Here is a 24573-nt window from a genome sequence, read left to right on the forward strand (position 1 = left end):
TAACAGCTGAATACACAAACCCATGAAAACAAGGTTACAGCAGCTGTCAGTCCCTCGGTGTATCCTAAGTTCCTATTCCTCCTTACTCTTTTTTTTTTTTTTTTGAGAAAAACAAGTCATTAAGAGACCCTTTGCCAGAAGTGATTAAGGTATGACTTCATTAACTCTAATTGAATTAAAAAAACAGGGACAGAGTGCAATTCTGTGAATTTAAAGTCTTTGCTTCTATTTTAAGTAGTAAGTTTTTGACTTCTCAATGTTTAGGACTTTTTAGCTGGGAGATTACATCTTAAATCTGCACCACTCAATCATCTCCAAATTTGAAGTCACATTATCTTTAGCAGAATTGCTGATGGCAACACTTAAACACTGTCTTACTTCCACTGCTCTCACAGCTATCAAAAGGCTGGATATATAGTCAGCAACAAGGGATTTAAAATAGCTACAGAAGGGCAAAACTTCAGACTAAGCATCTTATTTTGCCTGCTACTAGAGACAACTGCACAAGACCTATGAAAGTTTGCAGCTTGCTGTTGGAAAGCACAGAATCATACCAGATAACTTCAGATGTTACTTCAGAGGAGACTGTGCCATACTGTAAGAACAAAAACAACTACCCAAGGATTATAGTTCAATGCATCTGATTACAATCAGCAATTGTTCTGAATTTGTTGTGTGATGAAAATTCTACTTTTACTGTTCTTGGGTTGGAAGTGTCTAATGATGTTGCAGAGAAGACTGTTAGACCTGTGAGACTCAATGAAGGCTGAGAGTTGCTCTGTATAAAGGAAAGAAAAGGGAGCATCCTTCTTCTCATGTCAAGGTTTAATTCTCAGGTAAGTGACACTGGATTTACAAAGGTAAATAAAAATACAGTCTGAGAAATAACGAGTGCCCTATTTAGCAAGGCAGAGGGATTTCACACTCCAAGCAGCTGAGAAAAGAAACTGCTCACAGTATGAAAAAAGTATTAAGGGTCTGTCTTTGATACAGGATTTTGCCACAACAGGTGATGAGGAATGTGCAGTAGTGAGGCAGATGAAAGACAAATACTTAAGTGATAAAGATGAGACAGGACAACAGGTATTAGATAAGGCTTCCACTTGAATTAATTGAGACAATATTATTATTATCATATGGAACTACTATTCCAAACACTGATCAGGCAAACTACATTGCCAAAATGAAATACACAGCTGTTGAGACAGACCTTAACTCCAGCCTGATAATGATATGGCTAAGGTTGTATGTGCTTGTAGCAAACACATATAAATGAAATCCCAGTTTTTATATAGAAGCACTGGAGTGGTACAGAAGAGTTTTCCACATCAACTGTACCTGGTATCAGGAGCAAAGGCTACCACCTGGAGTACAGTGCACACAACAGTTTATACAAGTGTATCATCTACAGTTAATGTACAACTTTCATCCTAAATATCAATTTAAAAAGGCCAAGTATGAATCACATGCAGGCAGATTTCATGACTCATTGCTGCAATGGATTTAACCACAAGGGCTGATCCTGCCTACCATTAAGATGCCTGGCATTCCATCTTGGACTCATTCCTCTGGAGGGGAGCCCTTTCACAGATCCGTGCTAGAGAGAAATGAGCCAAAAACAGTTAAATGAGACTTTAGAAATTAAAAAAAAAAAAAAGTGATATTTTGTCACACAAAGAATAAAATTCCAGGAATTTATTGCTGTATGTATGCTTAAACCATTAATTCATCTTACAGTAGTCATGAAGTGCCAAATTGTGTGCTACATTTAACATTCCATGTATTCCCTTCCAAAGGCCATTTTACAGTGGGCATACGAAACAACGCAGCAGCAGTCACAAAACATGGCTGGAGCATCTCTCAGGAGCTTAAAGACAAAGATTTGTGTACAAGCTGAATAACGAGATGTCAGTTAACAGGTCACTCAGCAATTTTAATAGAAATATCTTTAGCTGGAAGTTTTGCAGCGTTAAAATTTACAACTCAGACGAAACATTCTCATCCCACTGTAGTAACAAGATACTTGCAAAGAACAAGAACTATGGTACGTAAATGTCACACGCAAGACCCGCTTCATTTCTATCAGAAGCAAAATTGCTAATTATAAGGAAGGACAAGCCTAGCAGGGTAAGGCTGTCAGCCTATAGTAAAAACATACACCTCAGAGTTTGGCAGTGGAATTCTATTTACCACCTTGACTTTTTTTTTTTTGGTAACATACAAGTACTCTTCCTCCCCTCCCACACTTTATAAATCCCCTTTTATTTTTATTATACCTCCATATTATTTACAGGACTCCTAAAGATTAAGTACAAACTAGTATGAAATTAATGATAGCTTGCTTTTCAAATATGTATCCCATGGCTAAATAAATACCAAGCCAATCCAACAGAGTGATCTGGAGTTAGGACTCAGAAGCTTGTGTATCTGTGACTCCAGTAGTTTTCTCATTAGCTGTGGAGGATTCATTTGATCTGTCAACAACAGTTGCCACAGAAGTTGGAGCAGCGCTATCCAAGGTGAGCGTGGAGGTCTGTTCTACATTTACAGTAGTGCCAGGGTTGATGGAAAAGCTTCCAGCTTGACTGATAGAGGGAAGCAAATCTGTAGGCACTGCAGATGCCTCTGTGACCAAAGGAAGCACAGGGACACACTTGGGTGGCATGGATAGAGGCGTCATTCCCATTAGGTTCAGAGGTGGCAAGGAGGGAAGGGGTGGCAAACCTGAAAAGAAAAACGGGGGAGAAAAAGGCAGTGAGCTGGTGCATATCACAGACAGATTGGACAGACGCTCTGTTTGCTTAAAAATTTTACTTTCTCTAGGCTTCTATTTACCTGTGAAGAGGAAAAAGCTTTTTGAACTTAGCATGAGCATGATATGTGTACAACACTGACTCAGCAGGCTCGTTTCAAGCCTGATACTTTTCAGATTTCAGAACTAATGAATCAGAGTAAATTCAACATTGCTTGAGTAAATTCAGCATCGCTTGTACCTCCTCAGAGGACCAGGTATTTAATGCATAAGTAATGATGATTAGATTTTTCTGGCCTTCACTGAAACTGTGAGAAACAAGAAGTTAACAAGAACCATATTCCATAAAAGCTTCCAATTTCTTTTTGCTTGCTCCATGTGCACCTTCAGCAGTTCTGTTTTACTCAAAAGCATAAATCTAGTATTAGTTCATACTTCTGGCATTGATTCAGTCAGGGAGCTCTGATCTCCACATCTAGCATATAAAGAAACACTTCATATTTTCTTCTACCCATAAAATGACATACTTTCATCTTGGTACAGTCTCTTCTGAGATCATAACTCAGGTAACAGAAAATGAAACTTCTAAATACAGACGCAAGTTTAGAATTAGTTTATCTAAAGACATATTCCTTGTCTACCTAATCTGGGCACTAACATCCACTCCCATCTCAGGAAAACATTTAATTTATCCCCTTCAGGACTCTCCCAGACGGCTCTAAATTAGAGTCTCAGGGATAAAGGACACTAATTAGTGTTTCAGTTTGCAGAAGCACATACCTGGTTGTATGATTTCTGGAACAATCTGTGGTGCAGGTAAATTAAGTTTGGACAGATCAGCCAGGTTAGGAAGCCCTGCTGGTAATGGCATCAGACCTAAGAAGAGTAGAAAAGTTACAGCTGAAAACTTAAAACTGTTTCTGAGATCTTACGGATAATTTTAAACTTATTATATATTGCTTTACATCTTGATTATCATTTTTACACATTAGGATGCAAATTCACCTGAATTTCAGCTTTTAAGCTGCACAGTGAAAACAGATACCTATTGCAGAAAGTCTGTACAAGAAAATACATAATCCAAAACCTTTCATATTTTTTTTTCTGAGGAAAGTAGATTCTTATTTCAAGAAATTAGAAGGTTTGCATTCCAGGATCAGCTTCCAGTAAAGGTAATTGTTTCCCCACAGCACTGAACCAGAAGCCCTCCATTCCAAATTTGAATGGCAGACAAAAATAATAGCATTAAATACACAGTATTCCCTGATCCCTAATATTAATTACTGTAATTTTAGTCTTTTCTACTTATTTCATAACTAGATATAAAACACAAAAATATATGTAAAAAGGTAAGACAAAGTAACTTTCAAAGTCAGGAAGCACTGAAAGTAGAAGACAAACACACGATGAATGCAACACATGCCCTTCTATCATTGTATTTGCTATGGAACATTTCTGCTCCTGAATTTCCCATCTTAGAAGAGCTGCATTTCTGGGACAAGGACTCTATTCTTACTTTGTGTTTAGTTGAAAGAAGGCTAATTCAGAAATAAACTGTTGGTACTACGGTATTAAGACAGAGAGGAGAAAAGTCTTAAAGCAAGGGGATTTTGACTAAAACCCAGTCCCTTTACCTACCCATGAATTCATTAGCCATGAAGGCCGACAATCTGACTCAGAGCCTTCAGCTCAGCCACAGGCAACTTTGGTTTGAACTTTTTTTAAAATCTGAAAAAAGCTGAACTTCATACGAATTCACTCAAATTATAAACCTCTTGTACATTTATATGCCCATGCAAATTACAAGACATATTCTACTTTGCTTTCAAAAAAGCAGAGATACTGTTCAGAGAAAAAGTTGAAAGGAAACCTTGTATTTGCAGATTTTAGGGAAGGGTGGATAGGTGGCCAGAGAAGAAAAGGACATTAATCTTTATCCGCTTAGAGATAATAGCAAACTACTACGAAGTTCAGCTTCTGGTAAAGTGTTCTGCCCTTGTTTGGATGCACTGAGCTGTACTACCTGTCTTTTCTATGTTAGATAACATACCCCCAGGCATTTCTTAAAACTTTTGGGGACATCTTTATCTACTTGTCTCATAGCATGCAAAACATAAAATGCAATTCCTTCAGTGTTCTGGAATGCACAGGTGATCCTACACCAGCACGCCAGTGACACAGCAAAATCCTATACAATCCTTATTTTACCCATTGTAAATAATTGTGGAATACTAGTGCTTGAAATGTTCGTGATTATCAGGAAACAACCAATTTGCAGACAGGCTCTTACTTTCATTACACCAGTTTAAAGTACTATATAATTCAGAAACAGTAACAGCAACGTACATTTTATACTGTTGGTCCTTTATTTTTATTAGGAAGAGCAACCAAGCTGAGTATTAAAAGGCAGTTTCCTAACATGGAGATTTTATAGGTGAAGGGAAAGCAGAAATAGGCAAGACAAACCTTCTCAGACCTCTGATGTCTGAGTGCAAAGGACACACCCCAAAGCTGCATTTACAGAAAGTAACAATGTATCAACTCAAATGTTGCAAATAGTAAAGCAAAACCTTTCTGGGAAATCGGGAATGCTGCATCAACTGCGCAGGGGTCCTAAAAGGTAAACATTGTAAACTTTGTTGCCACGTCAGTCCTCTGTGCTACAGACATGCTGGGAACATACTGTAACAAAAATAATTCTTCACACTGCACAGCTTGTATAGAGATCTTTAACATGAACTATGTAAGTTGCATGAAGTTATACCTTCCCCAAACAGCAGTGGAAAAGACAACTGTCTTAAAATTTTTGTTTCAGAAATGTTTTAAGAAATGTTGCCTACTCACCTGGTAGTGTAGTTGCTGTGTTAACTGGTGGCACAGAGGTAAGGGACTGACTGACTTGTGGTGGTAATAATGGAACTGTTGGAACACCTGGTGGAGCACACAGGGAAACAACATTAATTTTAAGCATACAACACTTCAGCTCCCGTCCTCAAGAAATACAAATAAATAATCATTTACTATTTACCTTAACTATAAAGTGCTGATGAAGAAACAGTACTCTAAACAATACACATGGCATTTCTGCTAGAAGTCATTTGCAACCATTCTGTGAGCAAGTAACGCATAATTCCAGTACTCTAGCCTTTGTTGTTCAGAAAAGTTTAAGAGAAAATATTTTCCCCTCTTCTGCCTTTTATTAAATTAACCAGAAACATCTATGCATTTCAGGTCAGTTATGTCAACACCAACCTGTGCTGAGAACATTACTGACAGTAGTTGAGGGTGAACTAATAGAAAGTCCTGAAAGGCTCTGCTCAAGGCCTGCTGACCCAGGAGGGAGGTTGGCTGAGGGATTAACTGATGACAGCTGAACCTTATTGAAACAGAAAAAAAAGTTACATCATTAGGGTTTGTTTCCACAAGAACCAACAGAAGCAGAAATGCAATATAACATCATAATCTATTTTTATCAAGCCAAAGGAGGGACAAGAACTTACCTCTGTGAAGCCATCTTTGAGGGGACTGAGAGATGCACTGGACAACTGTCCAGGGAGGGAAATTTTCTTTCCCTCTTCAAATGGGCGTGTAGGTATCCTATGCAAATATCCATAGCCAATGCCACATCCTAGGCTTTTAAAATATGAACATTTAGAAGTCAGTGAAGTGACTTTATAACTACAGACTACAGTAACCGACACATGAATGACTCAAGACACCAACAACTTTCAAGTTCTGTACAGCCTTGCCCTCCAGCCCCAGTGTTGCCTCATTTTCTATGGAGAAGTAATCAGTACAAGACAACTGAAAGGAAACTCTGTAGCTTTTGGTAATGAACATTCAGCACAAAATAAAATTCATTATTATTTAGACCAAGCAGCTACACCAGGCATACAGCTTGGAATTTGACTCACTGTTGTTACTTGCCGTGCTCTGTTCTGGCAAGAACATACTACAGGCTAATGACTATTTGGAGACTAATGCAGAAATCAACCACGCCACTTTGAGTATTTCTGCACTAGCTAATTTACTGATTTATAACCCTCTTATCAGTAACTGCATCTGAATTCCAAGTAAATATATAATTTATTATAGCAGAAACATCTTTGGTATAACAACACTCTTTTCCTGTATTTGTAGAAAACTTAAGCCAAGCAGTTTTTAGGCTGGTGCTATAAAATAGTTGCCCCATCCCTTTGTAACATATTGTCTCCTTACCTGCCTTCTCCACCCCAGGCAGAATTTGGAGTAATCACCACTTCCCGACAATTATCTGTGTCTGTGTTGTACACATAAAGTTTTAATGGCTTTGCTTCATGTGTTTCAATAAGAGAAAAGAGATCTTCAGACTGCAAAAAGAGAAAAATTAATAAGGACTTTTTTCTCCTTATTTTATTATTTGACATTAGATCGATCATTCTAGTCCCAACTTTCTGTAATAAACCTTGTAACAGAACCTTACTTAAAAATAAAAAACTTATTTTTATATACTTACCTCATTCATGACGGTATCTGCTCCAATGATATAGTCACTATGAGGTCTAAGTCCAGCTAATGCAGCAGGAGAATTTGGCTCCACTTCCTAGTTTTAAGATGGAAAATTACAAAACACTATGTAACTGTCAGGGTGTAGCAGAACAGTTAGATGTGCACATCACACAAGTTTTGAGTCAAACTGGTCAAGTTTTCAACACAATTAGAAGGCTACTGAACTAATGAAAGAGGGGCGGTCCCTCTCGATGCCGGTCTGGTTATTGTACAATTGTACATACAGATCTAGTCCAAAAGTTTACCCGAAACCCATGAAAACAGACCAGTTTGCTCTCATGACTTGTTAGCTACTTCTCTTGCAAGTTTTTTTCAATAGTAAGATAAAAACTGTAAGCAACAGGAAGAAAAGTACTTTCAAATCCATACGTACCAAGACATGCCAGACATTTTCATTGGCCCCATCAAAGCTGCAGAAACGAATGCTCACTCCCAGCAGGCCCTGCCCACCCCACATGTTGCTGGGGGTCACTGATGTTTCTCTCAGTTCCAGTGTTTTGCTACTGTAGACGAGCATTTTTACAGGTTTTTCAACATTTGCTTTCAACAGGTCTTTGAGAGTGTCATTGTCTTTATTCTGCGAATGTTCAAAGAGCTTGGGTTAGTGTCCAACAGAACAAGCATCCAGTTCTACAGCAACATTTTTGTATTTCAAAGGTGCTAAAAACACTGTGCAGTATCACAGCAAGTACTTACAGCTACTCTGTAATAAGTTTCCAGTCCCCTCACAATTCTAGAACACAACTCTGGCAAAATCCTGGGATTTCCCAGTAACAGGTCATGCCTTCCAAACATGAAAGCACTTTAACTGAATCTGTGATAGGATGCACCTTGCAGCTTTTCAGAGGCTTGCCTGAATCGAGGCATACTGGTGAAAGACCTTTCCCACAGATGGTTTCTTCCACTGCTATGATGGGTCTTTTATTTCACTACAGCTCTGCTTGAAAGCTTTCCCCCATGGCCTCCTGCCCAGCCAACAGCCTTGACAGCAGCTTTTTCAATCAACCTGTTTCGACTGACTGGAGTTTGAGAGTTCTCACAGGAGCAGTTTTACAGACAGAACTAGGGGGGCACCAGCACAGTCCCCCAGTGGTGGATCAGTAGGCAGTACTATCTTGTTGCACATGTCTGCAGAGAGCATGTCTGTTTATCTTACTTTGTCCTTACTCTCCAGTTAAACTGTTGGTACAACTGTAACTAAAGGGTGAAGGAAATTAATTTCTGATGCAGTTCGTCTTTCTAATTTTAAATTAAGGAGAAATACTTTATACGCATTTAAATAAAACAAATGCGTTGGTTTACCTACAAAAAATGGATTCTTGACACATTGCTCATGTTAAAAGTTATAAAATGGCAACACACTCACCAATCTTGAACCATTAATGGACACGATAAAATCAAAGAATGGCTCCAATCCAGCTCTATGCCCCGGGGAGTTTTCTTGTACCTAACAAAGTTAAACAGGAATTTAGTAAAAGCAGACCAATGTTGATTCATGGATTAGAATTATATTTCTACTTGTGCCACCTGTAGTTCTAGAAGCTACTCACGTTTGTATGGATGATTTAAAAATATTCAAATATAATCTTTAGGACCAAAAAATCCCTCCCTTTAAAAAAAAAAAAAAAAGAAGGAAGACTTCAAAAGAATTAATGATTTACAAATTAAGGAATGACACAACAGTAGCCACTCCCTGGGAAAAGCACTGCTTAATAACTGCAGCAGATAAATTGTAGATTCTTGTTTCAAGAAAGGAGATTATGGTCAAAGAACAAGCCTAATGAATTCTGAAAAAGTTGGTTAAAAAACACTGTCTTTCCACAGAAGTACAAACGTTGGACCTTGCTTTTTATCTTATGCTTACTGAAGGAAAAGGAGAGTCACATCTGTGTTATCTCGTGATTAAACAGGACCTACTGACATTCTTGAGACACAGAGGGCATCTGTACAACCGGTGACTCATTAACATACCATACCATCAAGTTTGCAAGACAGGAGAGGAGCAATTCTGCAGCCATGGCAGCTCAAATAATTCAACCACTTGACTAAGACAAGCTGAAGTCTTGGATACACACTGCTCCCCCAGGCTAAAAGTATAATTTTAATTCCAGATGGAGTAACTGAGAGACATTTTGCCCATGTTTTTTCCTTATTACGTGCATTGCTGACAAGGAAAAGTAACTCCAATATGGCTGTCAGACTTTTCCTACAGACTTTTTGTAAAGACTATCTTTCTTTACTTGTAAGCTGATTCATTTTACCCATTGGCTTTTTCTTTTATGTACTACAATCACCTTCCAAAAAGATCTAAAACCTGTTTCCCTTTACAGTGTATTTTCTTACATTACACGCTATTCCAGCTGACAGAATTGGTACAAATCTTCTTGTTTGTTCAATACCGGTCTGATTCTGAAGGAACTGAGTTTTCTGGAGGAATTGAGTTTTCTTAATATGAGTTATCTAGAACAAAATACTAAGTACTTGAGACCTTCCTGCTAAACAAAAGTTAAACAGTTTCATGAAAGGAGAATTAAAAACCTCTGGATTCCTATGGGCATGCTCCATAATTGTAATCTCAGGCCTGCAGTTTCTGTTGTAATTAAGTCATTCAAAACATCCTCTCCTCTGATGTAGCTTTTTGAGTAGCAAATATAGGATGAGCTTATGCTGTTTGTTGCTCTTCCCTCAGTTTAGAGGGGTGACATGAAAATACTCTAATAGCCTCTTGACTTACAGGAACTTACATTTTATGTTTTTAATGAGCCTGACATAAAGGCTTTATATCAAAATTAAATCAGCAGGTGGTTTCAGAACTTACTGGGAAAACAATTTTAAAGACACAACATGTCTTATTAAACCTCAGCATTAAAAATCAGTGAATCCAGCAAAGTGAGACAATTATTCTGATAACACATCAGGTTTTTAGGACTGGATACATGTCATGGCCTTGAAATTATGAAAGGCCAGACTTCATCTCATTTAGAGACTTTCTTCCATTTCCAAATGAACTTCTTAAAAAACCCAAACAAAACCAAAAAAAAACCCAAAACAAAACAAACAAAAAACCAAACCCACAACAAACCCCCTGTGCTCTGACACAACATCCCTCCCCTTGATCTCCAAGAGTTTGTACCCTGAACACTGCGGACCAACAGTGGCCAGTATTCAATACAGTAACCTTCTGAAACGAGACTGGGAATGTACAATAAATGAGAATTAGGTATGTTCAGCATCCATCAATGTAAAGCTCACTGACACCTGGGATGTATAATTCACTTAGAATACAAAATCTATAGTCTGCCCCAAACTGACAAAGGGACTGAGAAAGTTTCCAAGTTACAAATGACTGGTTGCAGAAAGTATGTTCAGATGCCGAGCACCCTCCCCCAAATCTATCACAATCCTGAACACCTCTGCATGGTCTGTTTCTAAGTGGGCATGTAAAAACCACTAGGAAGTTGTATCTAAAAGAAATCAAGCCCTTATAGTTGTGTCAATCATACAATGCACCTCAGAAAGCAGGTAGCTGCATCCCTTTTGCCATCATATTTCCTCATGCTGCCATGCGTAGGGTCGGTCACAAAAAGTTTCCTATTTCCCTGGCTCGTTGGGCCTAACTTCACTGACAGAGAAGCATGTTTACACCTGGCAGTCCAGAGATGCAAACCAGAAATTCCAAGTCTACTCCACATGGAAAGCCTTCTCCCTAAGGAAGTGACATACTCAGCCCTGCACAACAACCACACCAACTCCACACAGTTTTTATGTCACACCACCTTACTTTCAGTCAGCTACCTGCACAATTCATCACCACCACACAGCGCCATATGCACAACACAGCCTCTGCTCCAAGCTCTGTGGCCGTGGTTCTCTTCTAGGACCTACAGCAACAAAGGATAACCAGGGACCTTAGAAAACACAAGGGCACAAACCCCTTATTATTACTGAAAATAATAAAATTCCATGTACACATCCATAAACTCTGTGCCTCCTGAGCAATCTGGCTTTATGCAGCTTTTCTACGTGCCCAAGTAGGTATTTAGTAACTTGCCTTTGTAATTGAGTAATTGCTGAGAAATAATCAAGTAATAAATACCATTTACAGCAGATACCAGATATCTGGAGGCAAGATACCATCCATAGCAGTTTGGGATGCCTAATTCTCTCAAAGCCAGCTGTTATTTCAGACAGACAAGTTACAGACCCCTGTGGGTAAATGCCATAACTGTCTAGCAGTAGAGACAAAGAATGGCACAGACAACGTAGAGACACTGTGATGCCACACCACCACAGCTTTTTAAGAGCAAATGAAGAAAATCTCTATCAAAGTGCCAAATATCAGAAGCCAGAAAAGGGTCTCACATAGTGCTGCAGGAATTCAGCTTCTAGCCAAGTGGACAGCTAGGCTTCTGAGTACATAAATTACTCACTGATTTCACTTTTAATTCACTGTCAAAAATTAAACAGGAAAAAGCTTTCAAGGTCAATACACTAATTTTACTCTGCATTACTTTTTTTTGTAAATACACAAAGTTTCTCTTTGCTGAACACTGTTCCCAACACTATCACTCCATGCCTACACAGTATATAGTGTACATTACACATTATAGGAAGTCCGCTCAGCAGCACAGTGGTCACAAATTCAAGCCCCAAACAAACAGGGCAACCATAAATGGAATTAGGAACTGAAACCCTGATTTTCAGAGATAGATAAAGGCTCTCACCACTTCTGAAAGTCAGATAACTTATACTAGTTTCCATTTAAACTTTCAGAAGCTTAGCTTCAAGCACAAAATACACAAATTCCAAGGAGCAGAAGCTCTGGATTTTTCTTTTTTCCCCACATAAGAAACACTTCCTAGTATTTACTTTATTAGCAAAGAAATACTGAAAGGATTTTTTGTAGTTCTTCCACCCACTATAAGTAGCAGTAAAATTTCATTACATCTCATGTACAAGCAATTCCTGTTAGATCTGACAGAATCCATTTTATTTCCATCAGCTATTTTAACACATTACACATTGTAACTGTACTGAATTTCTTGATGGAACACCCAGTTTCCAAGAGAAAAGCTTCATAAGTTTTTTGGTAAGAAAACAGATTCCTTATACGTAGCCTAACTTTTTATTTATCACAGAATTTAACTCAAGCCTTTAAAATGGGAATCTCCCTTTTTAAAAAAAAAAGTCATCACTTCATGCACTATGTGTGTATCACTATTACAACAACTGAAGCACCAAAGTAAGAGTTAGAAATCTAAACTTTGGGCACTGCTGTTTGGTAATTTTTAGGGGGACCACCACAATACACAGCAGCATACAGATCTCCCACAGATAAGAATTCTTATACAGAATAATTTAAGCTGGAAAAGACCTTTAAGGTCATCAAGTCCATCCATTAATCCAGCACTGCCAAGTTCACCATTAAACCATAACCCCAAGTGCCACATCTACATGTTTTTTAAACACTTTCAGGGATGGTGATTAAACCATTTCCCTGTGCAGACTATTCCGATGCCTGATCACCCTTTTGATGAAGAAGTTTTACTAAAATCCTCTTGTTCTGTCACTTGTTATTGAGAGAAAAGGCCAATCCCCACCTGGCTACAACCTCTTTTCAGGCAGTTGTAAAGAAAGGTAAGATCTCCTCTGAACCTCCTTTTTTCCGGACTAAACACCCCCAGCTCCCTCAGCCGCTCCTCACAGGACTTGTGCTCCAGAGCTTCTCTGGATATGCTCCAGCACCTCCATGTCCTTCCTGAACTGAGGGGTCCAGAACTGCTCACAGCACTCAAAGTGCTGAGTACGGGGTGACAATCACTGCCCTGGTCCTGCTGGCCACACTGCTGCCGATCCAGGCCAGGATGCCCTTGGCCCTCTTGGCCACCTGGGCACAGGCTGGCTCACGTTCACCCAGCTCTTGACCAGCACCCCCAGGTCCTTTTCTGCTGGGCAGCTTTCCAGTCACTCTGCCCCCAGCCATGGGGTTGTTGTGACACCATCTATTAGCTGAAGAAACTGTCAGGTCGTTACAATAGCCTGGGCAAACTACAGCAGTTTTACACTGTTGAACAAGAAAATTATTCAAAGTTTTCCTTCACTGTGTCTTGAAGAGCAGAAACAAATGCATACTGAGCAATATGCAGAGTCAGGCAGTTGCTCTAATGAGCCACACACCTTATGTTAAAGGAAGCATATGGAGGAGAGGAAACAACGGAGAAAATTCCTACAGGTCAATAGCAGTGCATGCTACCAGCCTAGCAGGCACCAATTAAAAGGAAGACTTATAAGCACATTACATGAGTCAATAAATGGAAGTATAACAGCAAAAGCACACAAGATGAATTAAAAATTGCAAAAATTCCAAAGAATTGTTTCAAACAAATGACTGATTGCTAGGTCTACCTATGAAGAGACTTGGGTAAGGAAATAGTTGGTAACTTTCTCTCCCTCTTACAAAAAAAAAAAAAGAAAGAAGCTACATTTCAACATTTCAATGTCTAGAATGCCAAAAGTGCAGCCCAGAGCAGCTTCTGCTACCAAGTGTGCACATGATGAAATCACTTTCCCTTGACAGTGCTTCAGTCCTGGAATGCTCCTATTTCCTGTTTCAACTGCAACTGGTGATAAAGCTCACGACGAAAGCAATATTGCCCTGAATATCGGCAGAAGCAGCCAAAAAGAATTAAGTAATCTGCAAATATTACATCAGAAGTTAACGACAGTATTGTTCACTTGCTGTATATATTTCTGCTCCTGTTTAAAGTGAGCAGAGGATGAGACTTTCTACCAATTTTGTAGGGAGGCAGCATGAGCAGTCCAAAAGTCTCACTGTAAAAAACCTGTAGCTTGCAACAGTCTCAGTTTGCTCATCTCTCTGGTAACTTGTACTTGGCTCCTACAGCTACCGAGCAATGTTAACTCTTTCCTTCATGGCCATTCCACACTTCTCATTTATCTGCCTTCCCAAACCAAGTTCTTCCAATAATTGAAAAGATTTCCTGACATTTCTCTAATTTCCCAACAAGTAATGAAATCTTTAAAACAACCACTACATATTATTTACAGAAGTTTGGCATTATCAAAGAAATCTGATTTTATTCAAATTAGACCTGGAGTACTGAAAGGCTACTGCTGTTTTCCTTTTACCATTGTCATTTCTCTCATTAAAGTACTGAGCTCAGAAAGAAAAATACTTGAGAATAAAGCAGAACACACCAGCAGCATTGCTCGACCCCAAGTTGTACCAAAAGTCAGTCCCTGCAGACAGAGCACTTGTGCCGAGCTCCTCTGACAGCGTGAGCTGGACCCTGCCTGTAACAAACTCACTAACAAAACATCAACTGGAAAATCAGACTTGGGAAAACTAGAGGAAAATTCTAGTCACATTCACATATGCCACATACATTGTAAGACAAACATTCCAAATTATAACTGTTAGGCTGGCATCATGATGCAATTTATGGTGCCTGTCCACAGAAAAAGAATAATCACTCGTTATTGTGCCATCTGAAGATATTAGTAAGGAGACAAGGCAGCGAAAGACAGAGACATCAGTCTGTTTGAGAGAGTAGGCATTTAATGTAAATATGGATGTCCTGTTGGAAATCAACTTCTTTACTGTGCACCTATCAATTACATTTACAAAGACTGGCAATCAAACACTGCCACTTTGGGTCACAGTAAAAACATTACAATAAAAAGGTGCTTAAATGAAAACAAAAGGCTTCAGCTCCAAGCAAGACTGTAAGAAAAAAAAACAAGTAGATTCTACTTCATAAAAGGGTTATATCTCAATTTATTAAGAGGCTTTAATCAAACAGTATGAACTGATAAAGTCTGATGTAACTAATATTCTAACTGCAGAGTACTTACTAGTTTTACAAGTGTCAAAAGTTAACAGTTAATGAAATTTATGCTGTAATACGCTAAGAAAGAAAACAAGTCTGCCAGTTTTACCAGCCCGCAGAACGATTTTTGTGGGGGAAAAAGAGAAGACAAAGTGGACTGTCATATATTAGTAACACTGGATTGTTACGCATCAGTAATACTAAAAGGGAGAAACAAAGACCACCATGACTTTAGTCTATACAAATTTTAACAGAATGTTTGGATTTGATCAGAACATCAGTATTTGCTGCTCAAAAGCAGAGAGCTGAGCCGAAAGGGTTCGATGCCAACAAACACACAAGCCCACGCAGTGCAGTGAGCACACATCTCCAGCGACAGAGGCAGAAGCGCTGTGCTGTGGGCAAGGCTGTGAGTGACCCTGGCAAAGTTCCTGTACCCCAGTGCCTCAGATTCCACCACAGGACCTGGGTACCATCCCCCTCACTGAACGTGAAATAAATCCTAAAGAAAGGGTTTCCAAAAGGCTGTTCTCAAAACCTTAAACGCAGCCTAATAAAATAGCTTTTTTGCACACAAAACCAAAGCTTTGTGGCCGCAGCGTGAACAAAACCAACGTAATTATGAAAAGTCACGCCTCCACCAGGGATGCAGCCCTTAGGGGTCCGGTCTGTCATGCGAACACCTTGGCCCGACAGCCCGGAACTCCTGCGGGGGGGCAGCACTACAGTCCAATCCAGCCCTTGGCGCAGCGACAAAGACAATCCTGACGTGTTGCTCCGGACAGGCCCCGGGCGCAGCCGGGCTCGGGCGGGCCGGGCAGCGAGAGGCGTTTGTCGGAGCAGAGGCCGCCTCGGCCCCCAGGGATGCCCAGACCCAGCATCACCTCCCGCGCTCCGGCCTGGGCACACACCGAGGCGCAGCCCGGCGGCACCGCCCGGCCCGAGGAATTACTTATCCTGGACCTATTCCTCCTCCAGACTTCCTACACCCGGGAGCGACAGCGCGGGCCCGGCTCCCCCCACCGCCGCCGCCGCCGCGAGCCGCGGGGCCGAGCGGGGAGCGCCTCCCGGGGCGGCGCCCCGGTGGGACAGGCGCCGCGCCGCCCTTACCCGCAGGACGTGGTAGCCCTCGGTGCCGCCGCCGGGGATGTCGATGCTCTGCGAGGCGCCCATGGCCGGGCCGCGCCGCCGCTCCGCGCCCGTCGGGACGTGGCACCGCGGCCGCTCCGCCCCGCGCGGGCGGGGACCGACGGCGGCCGCGAGCGGACACGGCCCGCGCCACCTTCCCGGCGCGCGTCGCCCCCTGGCGGGCCGGGGTGGCCGTGCCGCGGGCGGGCCGGGGCGCCCTGAGGGAGCGGGGCTGTTCGGGGGAGCCGAGGGTGTCAGCGGGACACGGAGCGGAGGGAGGCAGCTCCTGAGGGAGCGGGGCTGTTCGGGGGAGCCGAGGGTGTCAGCGGGACACGGAGCGTGAGGGAGGCAGCTCCGGAGGGAGCGGGGCTGTTCGGGGGAGCCGAGGGTGTCAGCGGGACACGGAGCGTGAGGGAGGCAGCTCCTGAGGGAGCGAGGCTGTTCGGGGGAGCTGAGGGTGTCAGCGGGACACGGAGCGTGAGGGAGGCAGCTCCTGCCGCCTTCCCTACTCCCACAGCTTCCCCCGAGCTCCGAGCGATGCTGGGCCGCGCCGGGAGCGCCCGACACCGAGCGGCGGTGGGGCTGAAGCGAAAGGATCAGTGCCCTGGAACAGAGCGGGTCGGGGGAATGATGCCCGGCGGAGGAATTTTGGACTACCCCGTTCCAGGGCACGCATCGCCCCGCAAACTGCAGCAAGATAACGGGGCAGGTTCTGGCTGCCGGTGGTGGGGTGTGCGTGGTGACACTCAGCGGGCACAGACCGTGTCGGGACAGCCGCGGGAATGCGCCCCATGTCCAGCAGCAAAATCCAGCACGGAGCCAACACGGTGGTGCGGCTGGAGGAGGCGGACGGTGGGTTGTCCGGCAGCGCTATGCATCTAAGGTTCAGACAATCTCTTTCCCTCCGAGAGTGTCCTTGTGACCGGAAGGCTTTTTTTACACAGCCTGCCCTTGCACACCAGTGCGTCCGAGTTCCTATCACACATACCTCCGGAGGGGTGACCTCTTTAAGCAATGCTGCTGTCACTGGTCTTCAGAAATGCAGAAACAGCATTTATTAGTGAACTGGAACACAATGTTAAAGATCCTCAATTGAGCACGGAAAGGATATTCAAATTAACATAATTCACTTCTTTTTGACTCATTTCCCTCTCTATTATCAAAGTGCTTTACTGCTTAGTAATAAAAGACTCTATGCACTGTGCTTGGGATTTACCCCAGTACTGTCTGCAGAGATGACCAACCACCTTTCCACCCTTGGCCACCTCACTGTGCTCAGGTGTTTCCATCAGAGCAGACAGACAGTGTTTCTCCAGGCACTCTCGTCAGGCATGGCCAGTTCAGGACTCTGCACACCAGTTCAGGCGTGTTTACCTCCCTACACAGTGTCTCTCCTCACCACTGCAAGAAGAAATCAACTCTAAGATACCCAGAGGCTGCAATGCAAAGGAAGAAGACAAAGTGAATAATACATAAATAGATTACATCTTTCAAGGATTTTTGTGTTCTTAATACAATATGAGAAATTTGTTACAGTGACACGATAAGCAAGTTAAAAACTATACCAGCTTAAGCAAATCTCATACTTCCATGCACATGCCATTTAGATTCAGGAGGAAAATTCCATCCATATTCCTTTCTTTCTTGCCAACAGAGGTTTATATAGACAACTGTGTTTCCTAAAGGTGCTAGTGGGGAAACAGGATGACAGAGATTTTGCAGCTCCATGAGTCTGCTCAGACATTAGGCCCTCTGAGACCCAGTCAAGTATCACTGCACCAGTAGTCAGTTTGTCTTATTCTCACAGGACCAAAGAAAGTTCTTTTCCCCCTTCCTCAGGAGATCTGTAGAAGTTTCATGCCTGCATGTGATGAACTCAGAAATGGGCAGCCATGTTTTGTTGTTCCAAACAGCCACCAAGAAAAAAATTAACTCTATCACAGCCAAACCCAGGAAAACCACCAAAGTCAACCCTTCAGGGAAATCTGAACCTGACCTCTCACTGGAGACAAAAACTCCATACATCACTTCAAGACCTGAAATTATTTTTCTTAGGAACTTCTGCTTTACCACAGCATCTCAGCTTTTCATCAAAATGCTGTCACCCTTTTTGGGCTAGTTCCACCTCAGCAAAGAAAGATGTTCTCTGCAGATGTCCATCAATTCCCATTAAGGGCTGAACTAAACCACCATATTTATTTGAAGAAATATCTTTGAACTTAGCCCAATGTTCTATGGCAGAAGACTAGTCTGTAAAACAACAAAAAAAAGGAACCCTCTTAGGTGAAAAAGAAAAAACTTACCTGGGAAATAGGGAACAAGATTGCCTGAAAGTATCACTTAAGACCTAATGACAAGAAACCCCATTGGCAGAAATTAACTAACAAATATTACCTACCTGTTCTTTTCTCTGTGTATCTCAGCAGCTGCATTTCAAAAGTAATTAAAGTTAATGAGCTGTGCTTTGTGGTAGAATCGTGAAAACTTAATTGGCATAATTAGTTGCAAAGATAGCAAGTGCATCTTCCTGGCTAACAACATGTCATCATTTGATAAAGAATAATAATGAATTTAATAAATAAATCAGGGGCTTCTAATATGTTAATAAAATAATGAAGTGGAAGGCACACATGTGCGGATGATGAATTATTAGTTTGGAGACCGCACACAATTGTCTGAGTAAGATGGATGGCGAAGTGGCCTTCTTGAAACTGTCAGCTATGGCTGCTGGCTAAAATCCAGTTTGCCATAGATGAAGCAGCCACTCTGCCCTTTGCAGAGAATGTGGTGCAAACGCTTCCAGCGGGAGCCAGCGTCCCTTCTGCAGAGCAGGATATGCAGTGGATGAAGAAAAGCAGTTGCACTTGCTTTTCCCCTCCCTAAACCCTTCTGGATTATTGGCGCTGGGCAAACAGGAACGAAAATGGACAGAGAAACCCAGGCATGCATAGCAGGAAGGGAGCTGCTGAAATACAGTGTACAAATCAGCCTATTTGACCCAAATCATTTAGAGGCTAAGACAGGCAGAAAATCATGATTTATTGCAGAGACGGTCTTCAGCTCAAACATAGACACACACACCAGAACAAAAGCTTCTGAGACATTATTAAGAATCAGTAAATAGAATAATTTTAATTAATGGGTGCCTTTAAAATTAAATTAAGTGAATACTGCCAGAGTTATGGGAAGGTCCGCAGTAATAAAAGTGACTGTTCCAGTAAGCAAACACTGAGGGAAGGATATAGTTTTAGGCAGAAATAGAACACCAGTGTCCAGTGACTGAGAAGAAGATGGGTCATAAGATAGCTCTTAGTTGTAACATCTTTTATCCCCTAATCAATATATGACCTCATTCATTCCTGCTATTAATGTATTGCCCAAGATGAGGAATTGCAAGTCAGAATACCTGCTTGTTGACTTTGGTCCCAGCAAAGCAGGACTGGGATGGAAGGAGCCATAAAGAGCCTGATGTATGTCTAAGTTCAACTCATATGTTAACAGTGCCCAGGAGATTTTTATCTGCTTTGCAAGCACACAGGGAACAAACTACAGCTACTTGGAAGGAATCCACTTGGCTGTATACCCACAATACTTAGAACTTCATATCAGTAGAAGGCATAAAGCACAGACCTCTCAGCTCCACAAAAAAAAAAAAAAAAAAAAAAAAAAAAAAAAAAAAAAAAGAAGATAGCTCTAGCTCGCACAAATGGCTGGTAAAAGCCTGCTGACACAGAAGCCATACAGCCATCCGTTGCGCTGCAGGAGAACTCATACACACTTCCCGCAGTCCTAGTTTAGGAGCAGTTTAGGAACTTTGGAACTGAGGGTATCTATGAAAAAATAAGTAAGATGGCAACGGTCAGCGTGTGTGCAAATGTGAGAGACTGAACCTGTTCTTGACCTGCTGCTGGGAACAGCTGGGAAAAGATCAGACCCTATCTGACTGTAAAGAGAAATTAACAGTGAAGCATTTTGAATGGAAGCCAAGCATTAGTGAGCCTCAGACCAAACAAGCGCCTGAAACTCGGCAGGCTGTGATTAAATACTACGGTCTGATGCCCTAAAAGTTAATTAAATACAGGAGTAATGTGGGGCTTTTGTAAAGCTGATTTTATGGCCATTAGTTGTTATGAAGCTAAACAGGGAATGAAGTGCAAGGGAGGAAGGCACTCGCTGGACAAGCTGCTCTCAGGCATAGTTTTCCCAGTGCATGCTGCGGGGCTGGTCCCCCCCTGGGGCTCCACAAGGCACAAAAAGACCATGCCAAACTCAGAAAGCCTAGTCATGACTGCTTGACATTTTTTTACCACTGTAGGTATTCATCAATTTTCATTGCATTATTGCTGATTTACAATAATGCTCAAGGAAAGGGCAGCAGTTTCAGTGAGTCAATTAGGAGTGACTTGTATTCAGCCGGGAAAGAGCAGGAGACTTCAGCTGAAAACTCTAACTGGTACTGTTGCAACACACAGCAATTTCCTTCTGAGGTGGGAGGGAAGGGCCCCAATGTCAGCAGGATCAGACCTAGCACACTGCATCTCTGTAAGGGGAATGCTCAGGTGGCAGATAGCTGGCAGAATTACTTTCTGCTTTTCCCCCAGAGCTCCCAGCATGGGCATGTAATAGAGCTGTAGTCACTGTGGTCATGCTCTGGTTATTATCAGGAACAGTTCCTCTGGCTGCTGTAATTTGCACCAAGGACTGCAGATGCCATCAACAGATCAGAGAATTGTAAAGGTAATCTACAGCCTTCTTCCCCAAGTGGATTGAGACCAGAACCAAGGCTGTTGTTTCAGAAACCAGAAACTCAGTAAAACTAATTTGTGGAGGTTCTATTAATAGGACACAGGAAATTAACTAAAGCCTTCATTACTTTAATTCGTAAAAGTGATTGACTTGGCTGTAATACAGTTAAACTGTGCCTGTCTCCCAAAGCTACTGAAGACCCAGTAGCTCTGAATTAGATCCTGGTAAGTAGTTTTCACACAAATCTGGAAGGGGCATAGCTTTGACAATTAAAGATATTATAGCCATAGGTTTCTGACAGAATGCCTTTTTTATACCATTTTTACTTGCTACAGGGGTTTCTTCTGAGACTCTAAAACTAAATGAAAACTCTAAGACTGATTAAACTCCAAAATAGACACCTTCTGCTTCTATAAAGCTTTGAAAATGTGTGCCTGAATACTGAAATGGGCTCAGTAAAATTAATGTCCTCACTTCTCTGCCTCCAGAATTTGCTACTTTAAACTTGCAGTCCTTACTCTAGCTTGTCCCATATCATATAGCCCTCAGACCCCAAACTCTGGCCTAAAGCACAGTGTTCAAAATTTTTACAGAGTGTATGACTAAGAACAGGCATAACAGAGGAGAATAAGCTTAAAATACATGTATTCACAGTAAAAGATGCATTGGTGAATGCTTGAGAGAGGACACGGAGTTTACAACAAACGTCAGAATGTTTCCAAGATTCACTTGATTACTAACTAGCAAATAATACAACCTATGTGAAATAACAGAGAATAGGTTTCCTTCACCACTAAAAAAGAAAAGAAGCCTCTTTAAACTATATTGAGCTAAAACAGGGTTCATTATAGAAGCACAGATAGAATCGTGATTATGGAAGCAATTGCACAGACCAAGGTTCTGGCCACGCAATTTAGGAATTAGAATGCAAGTATTTAAGAGGCTTAATAGGCCTGCTACTTTTCAGCTGTAGATAGCAGCTGGCTTTGGGAGTTCTGCAGCTAGGGATGCTGCAGAAGAAGGGTTCATAATGGAAGATTAATTAAGTAATTTCCAACCAATTCATTACATGATACTTACATGCATTGTCAGCCATTTTTGACCCAAGTGGTTAGCCTAAAATCTGGAGTTTTAGAAACTGCTTATACTAAGAGACTTTGTTGATAGTCAAGGATTTGCTGCTGCACTCCTTTTTATTTACTAAGGATGTGTTAAATCCTGTTTTCTTAAACAAAATAAATCAAAGGAGAAAACTTATTGCTCACCGAATCCATTCTGCAGTGTCTTGGGTGTTCAGCACTTTGTACATGATATGTACTATTTCATTTATAGTTCTATAAAGTGCCTTAAGTTCTTTTATCTTAAATTATAGAAATTAGCTCTACATTTTACTTCCTCTAGAGCTTTTCTAGAGTCCTTTATCTAAAATCCAGACTGAAACATAAATGACAGATGTCAGTATACATAAACAAAACAAAAAAACCTACTTCTGAGTTTCCCAACTCAGATGTTATAGTTTAAGATAAAGGAGGGATAAGACAGAGAAGCAAATGTACACCTTGACTGTATTATCAGTCAGATTCTCATGAAAGATGTTTAGAGCAGCTGTTGATGAAGACTCTCCTGGAAGAAAGCAGTACAGGAGAAAGGCTTACACTAAAAAACCTGTATTTAAAAATGGGTCATATATTAAATCCTTTAGTGTCCCATCCTGAACAGTGCTCCATTTATTGAACTTGTCACAAAGGTCCTTCTTGGCAGAAAGTCCAGAATTTTCTATAGGCCTTACAGATTTATTGCAAACATGCTGAACATTAAGAAAAGAAATTACACTTGTGTTTGAAGACTCGACCAGGCAGAAATGCCAAATATAATTCTTGAGTATCGGGGATAAAATAAGTCATTATGATAGTGTCATCCCCAATATTTGATTTTATAACTTTGGCCTTCACAGATTTGGCTGTCAGAGTACAGGAGCAGTTCTAAAAGCCATAAGAAGCAGAAACCACCTGTGTGCCAAGGCAGTTACCAGAGAGTTGCCTTTCCCAGAAACCCTGTCATCCTCTTCTGTACCCCTAAACACAGAACAGTGACCTTCTGAAACCACACAGTCTCTAAATGCTGCTGAATGCTACACGTGTGCTATCACTGGGATGCTACTACTTTGTCTCACCTGTGACAGGTGAATAGGGTGAGAGAAAAAGAAATACTAAGCTCCTAGAGAAAGAACAAATAAACCAAATATTATCATGGAGAATTTGAGGTAAACAGGACAAATATTGCACTCAGACTCTGAAACAGGGATGATCTGACCCCACAGGCTACACACATTGTTCACAATATTCCTCTTCCCTACCCACAGAGGTCCAATGCTCTGACAGCCCTCCTAAGTGCATCCATTAGTCACAGAAGGGCACATTCCTCCATCTTCTGGACAGCTACAACTAAGCACTATTAGCCTCTTTCCAGCTATGCTTGAAACACTACATTGCTAGCTCAGAGAAAGCAATCTGCTTTAGCCTCAGGAAAGGATCTTTTTAGTCTTTGTTATATTTTTGAATTGTTTTCATCCTGACATTCTATGAAAGCTTCCACAGTTATGCATTTCTTAAGCTATTTTTAATCCTCCTTTCAGAAAAAAAGCCAAAAAAACCCCCACAAAACCAACATTCAACTCCTTCTCCTTTATCTTTTCTTGCCCTGAGAAGTCTTTCATGATTTATTTTCTTCTGCCTCAGTAGCTGATAACTTCTTTTCCTTCAAGCCTCAAGGAGAAGGATTCTGTCTTCCACAACAAGGAAACGTATTTTTTGAGGTTTTTCCTTATTTATCACATCCCTACGACAGCAGGATGCCTCTGCTGGGACCTTGTGAACATTATTTATTTTGAGATTAGATTTGGAAGTTTGAACACAATAAAACAAACTGGCAACATAATATATGCCCTGGGAGTGGCAATCCTCAAATAATCACTTTAAAATCCTAGTAAGAATTCTACTGGATAGCATCATTCTGTAGGTGGAGTTCTTTAAAGCCAGATGACCTTTCTCTTAATGAGCTGTTGCTGGAAGGAGCAAATAAAATTGATTAAGAGAGAGAAAGCCTGGGATATAATCAGATCCTGTGAGCCTAGCCATATAGCAGTGTCAACCCAAAGCAGCACCCTACCTTTCTCTCAAAAAATTGGAATTTCTGTCCTCTCACTTGTATTAAGGAGAGCAGGTTGAAGCTGGAGCCTAGGTTAATCCTTCCTTTGCTGGCTATATCTGAGTGCTCTTGGCACCATTTCCAAGGAGGAAATGCTATAGGACTTCCTGGGTCAATTAGCAAAACCAGTGTGTTTTAGAAAAAGTGCCAGAAGTCACTTCCACAGCACCTAGATATGTTAAACTAAGTTAAGGAATAGATTATGATAAGATTCAACCGTGCCTGGACAGACATCTATTTGATGTGGTTTCTGTTTCACTGCAGGCAGATGGAGCTCTCCCTGCTTTCTACAGCAGCTGAGGATGTCACCCATGTGTTGAGCTTAAGAATCAAACAAGCAGT

At 41.4% G+C, this 24573-nt stretch overlaps 1 protein-coding gene across 1 annotated transcript; it reads right to left on the reverse strand.

Moving 5' to 3' along the window:
• Positions 1-1680: 1680 nt before the first annotated feature.
• Positions 1681-16389, reverse strand: GORASP2 (golgi reassembly stacking protein 2). Its single transcript, XM_050340323.1, has 10 exons — positions 16261-16389; positions 8667-8747; positions 7674-7877; positions 7248-7334; positions 6971-7101; positions 6253-6385; positions 6005-6128; positions 5597-5683; positions 3533-3628; positions 1681-2724 (listed from the first exon to the last, which is right to left on the reverse strand). The coding sequence occupies exons 1-10, from the start codon at positions 16321-16323 to the stop codon at positions 2405-2407; spliced, it is 1326 nt and encodes a 441-aa protein (XP_050196280.1). The 5' UTR covers positions 16324-16389; the 3' UTR covers positions 1681-2404.
• Positions 16390-24573: the final 8184 nt, after the last annotated feature.

The sequence above is a fragment of the Myiozetetes cayanensis genome, unplaced genomic scaffold (genome assembly GCF_022539395.1).
Source record: "Myiozetetes cayanensis isolate MyiCay16 unplaced genomic scaffold, myiCay2020 scf9, whole genome shotgun sequence".
In the NCBI taxonomy this organism is placed as follows: Eukaryota; Metazoa; Chordata; class Aves; order Passeriformes; family Tyrannidae; genus Myiozetetes; species Myiozetetes cayanensis.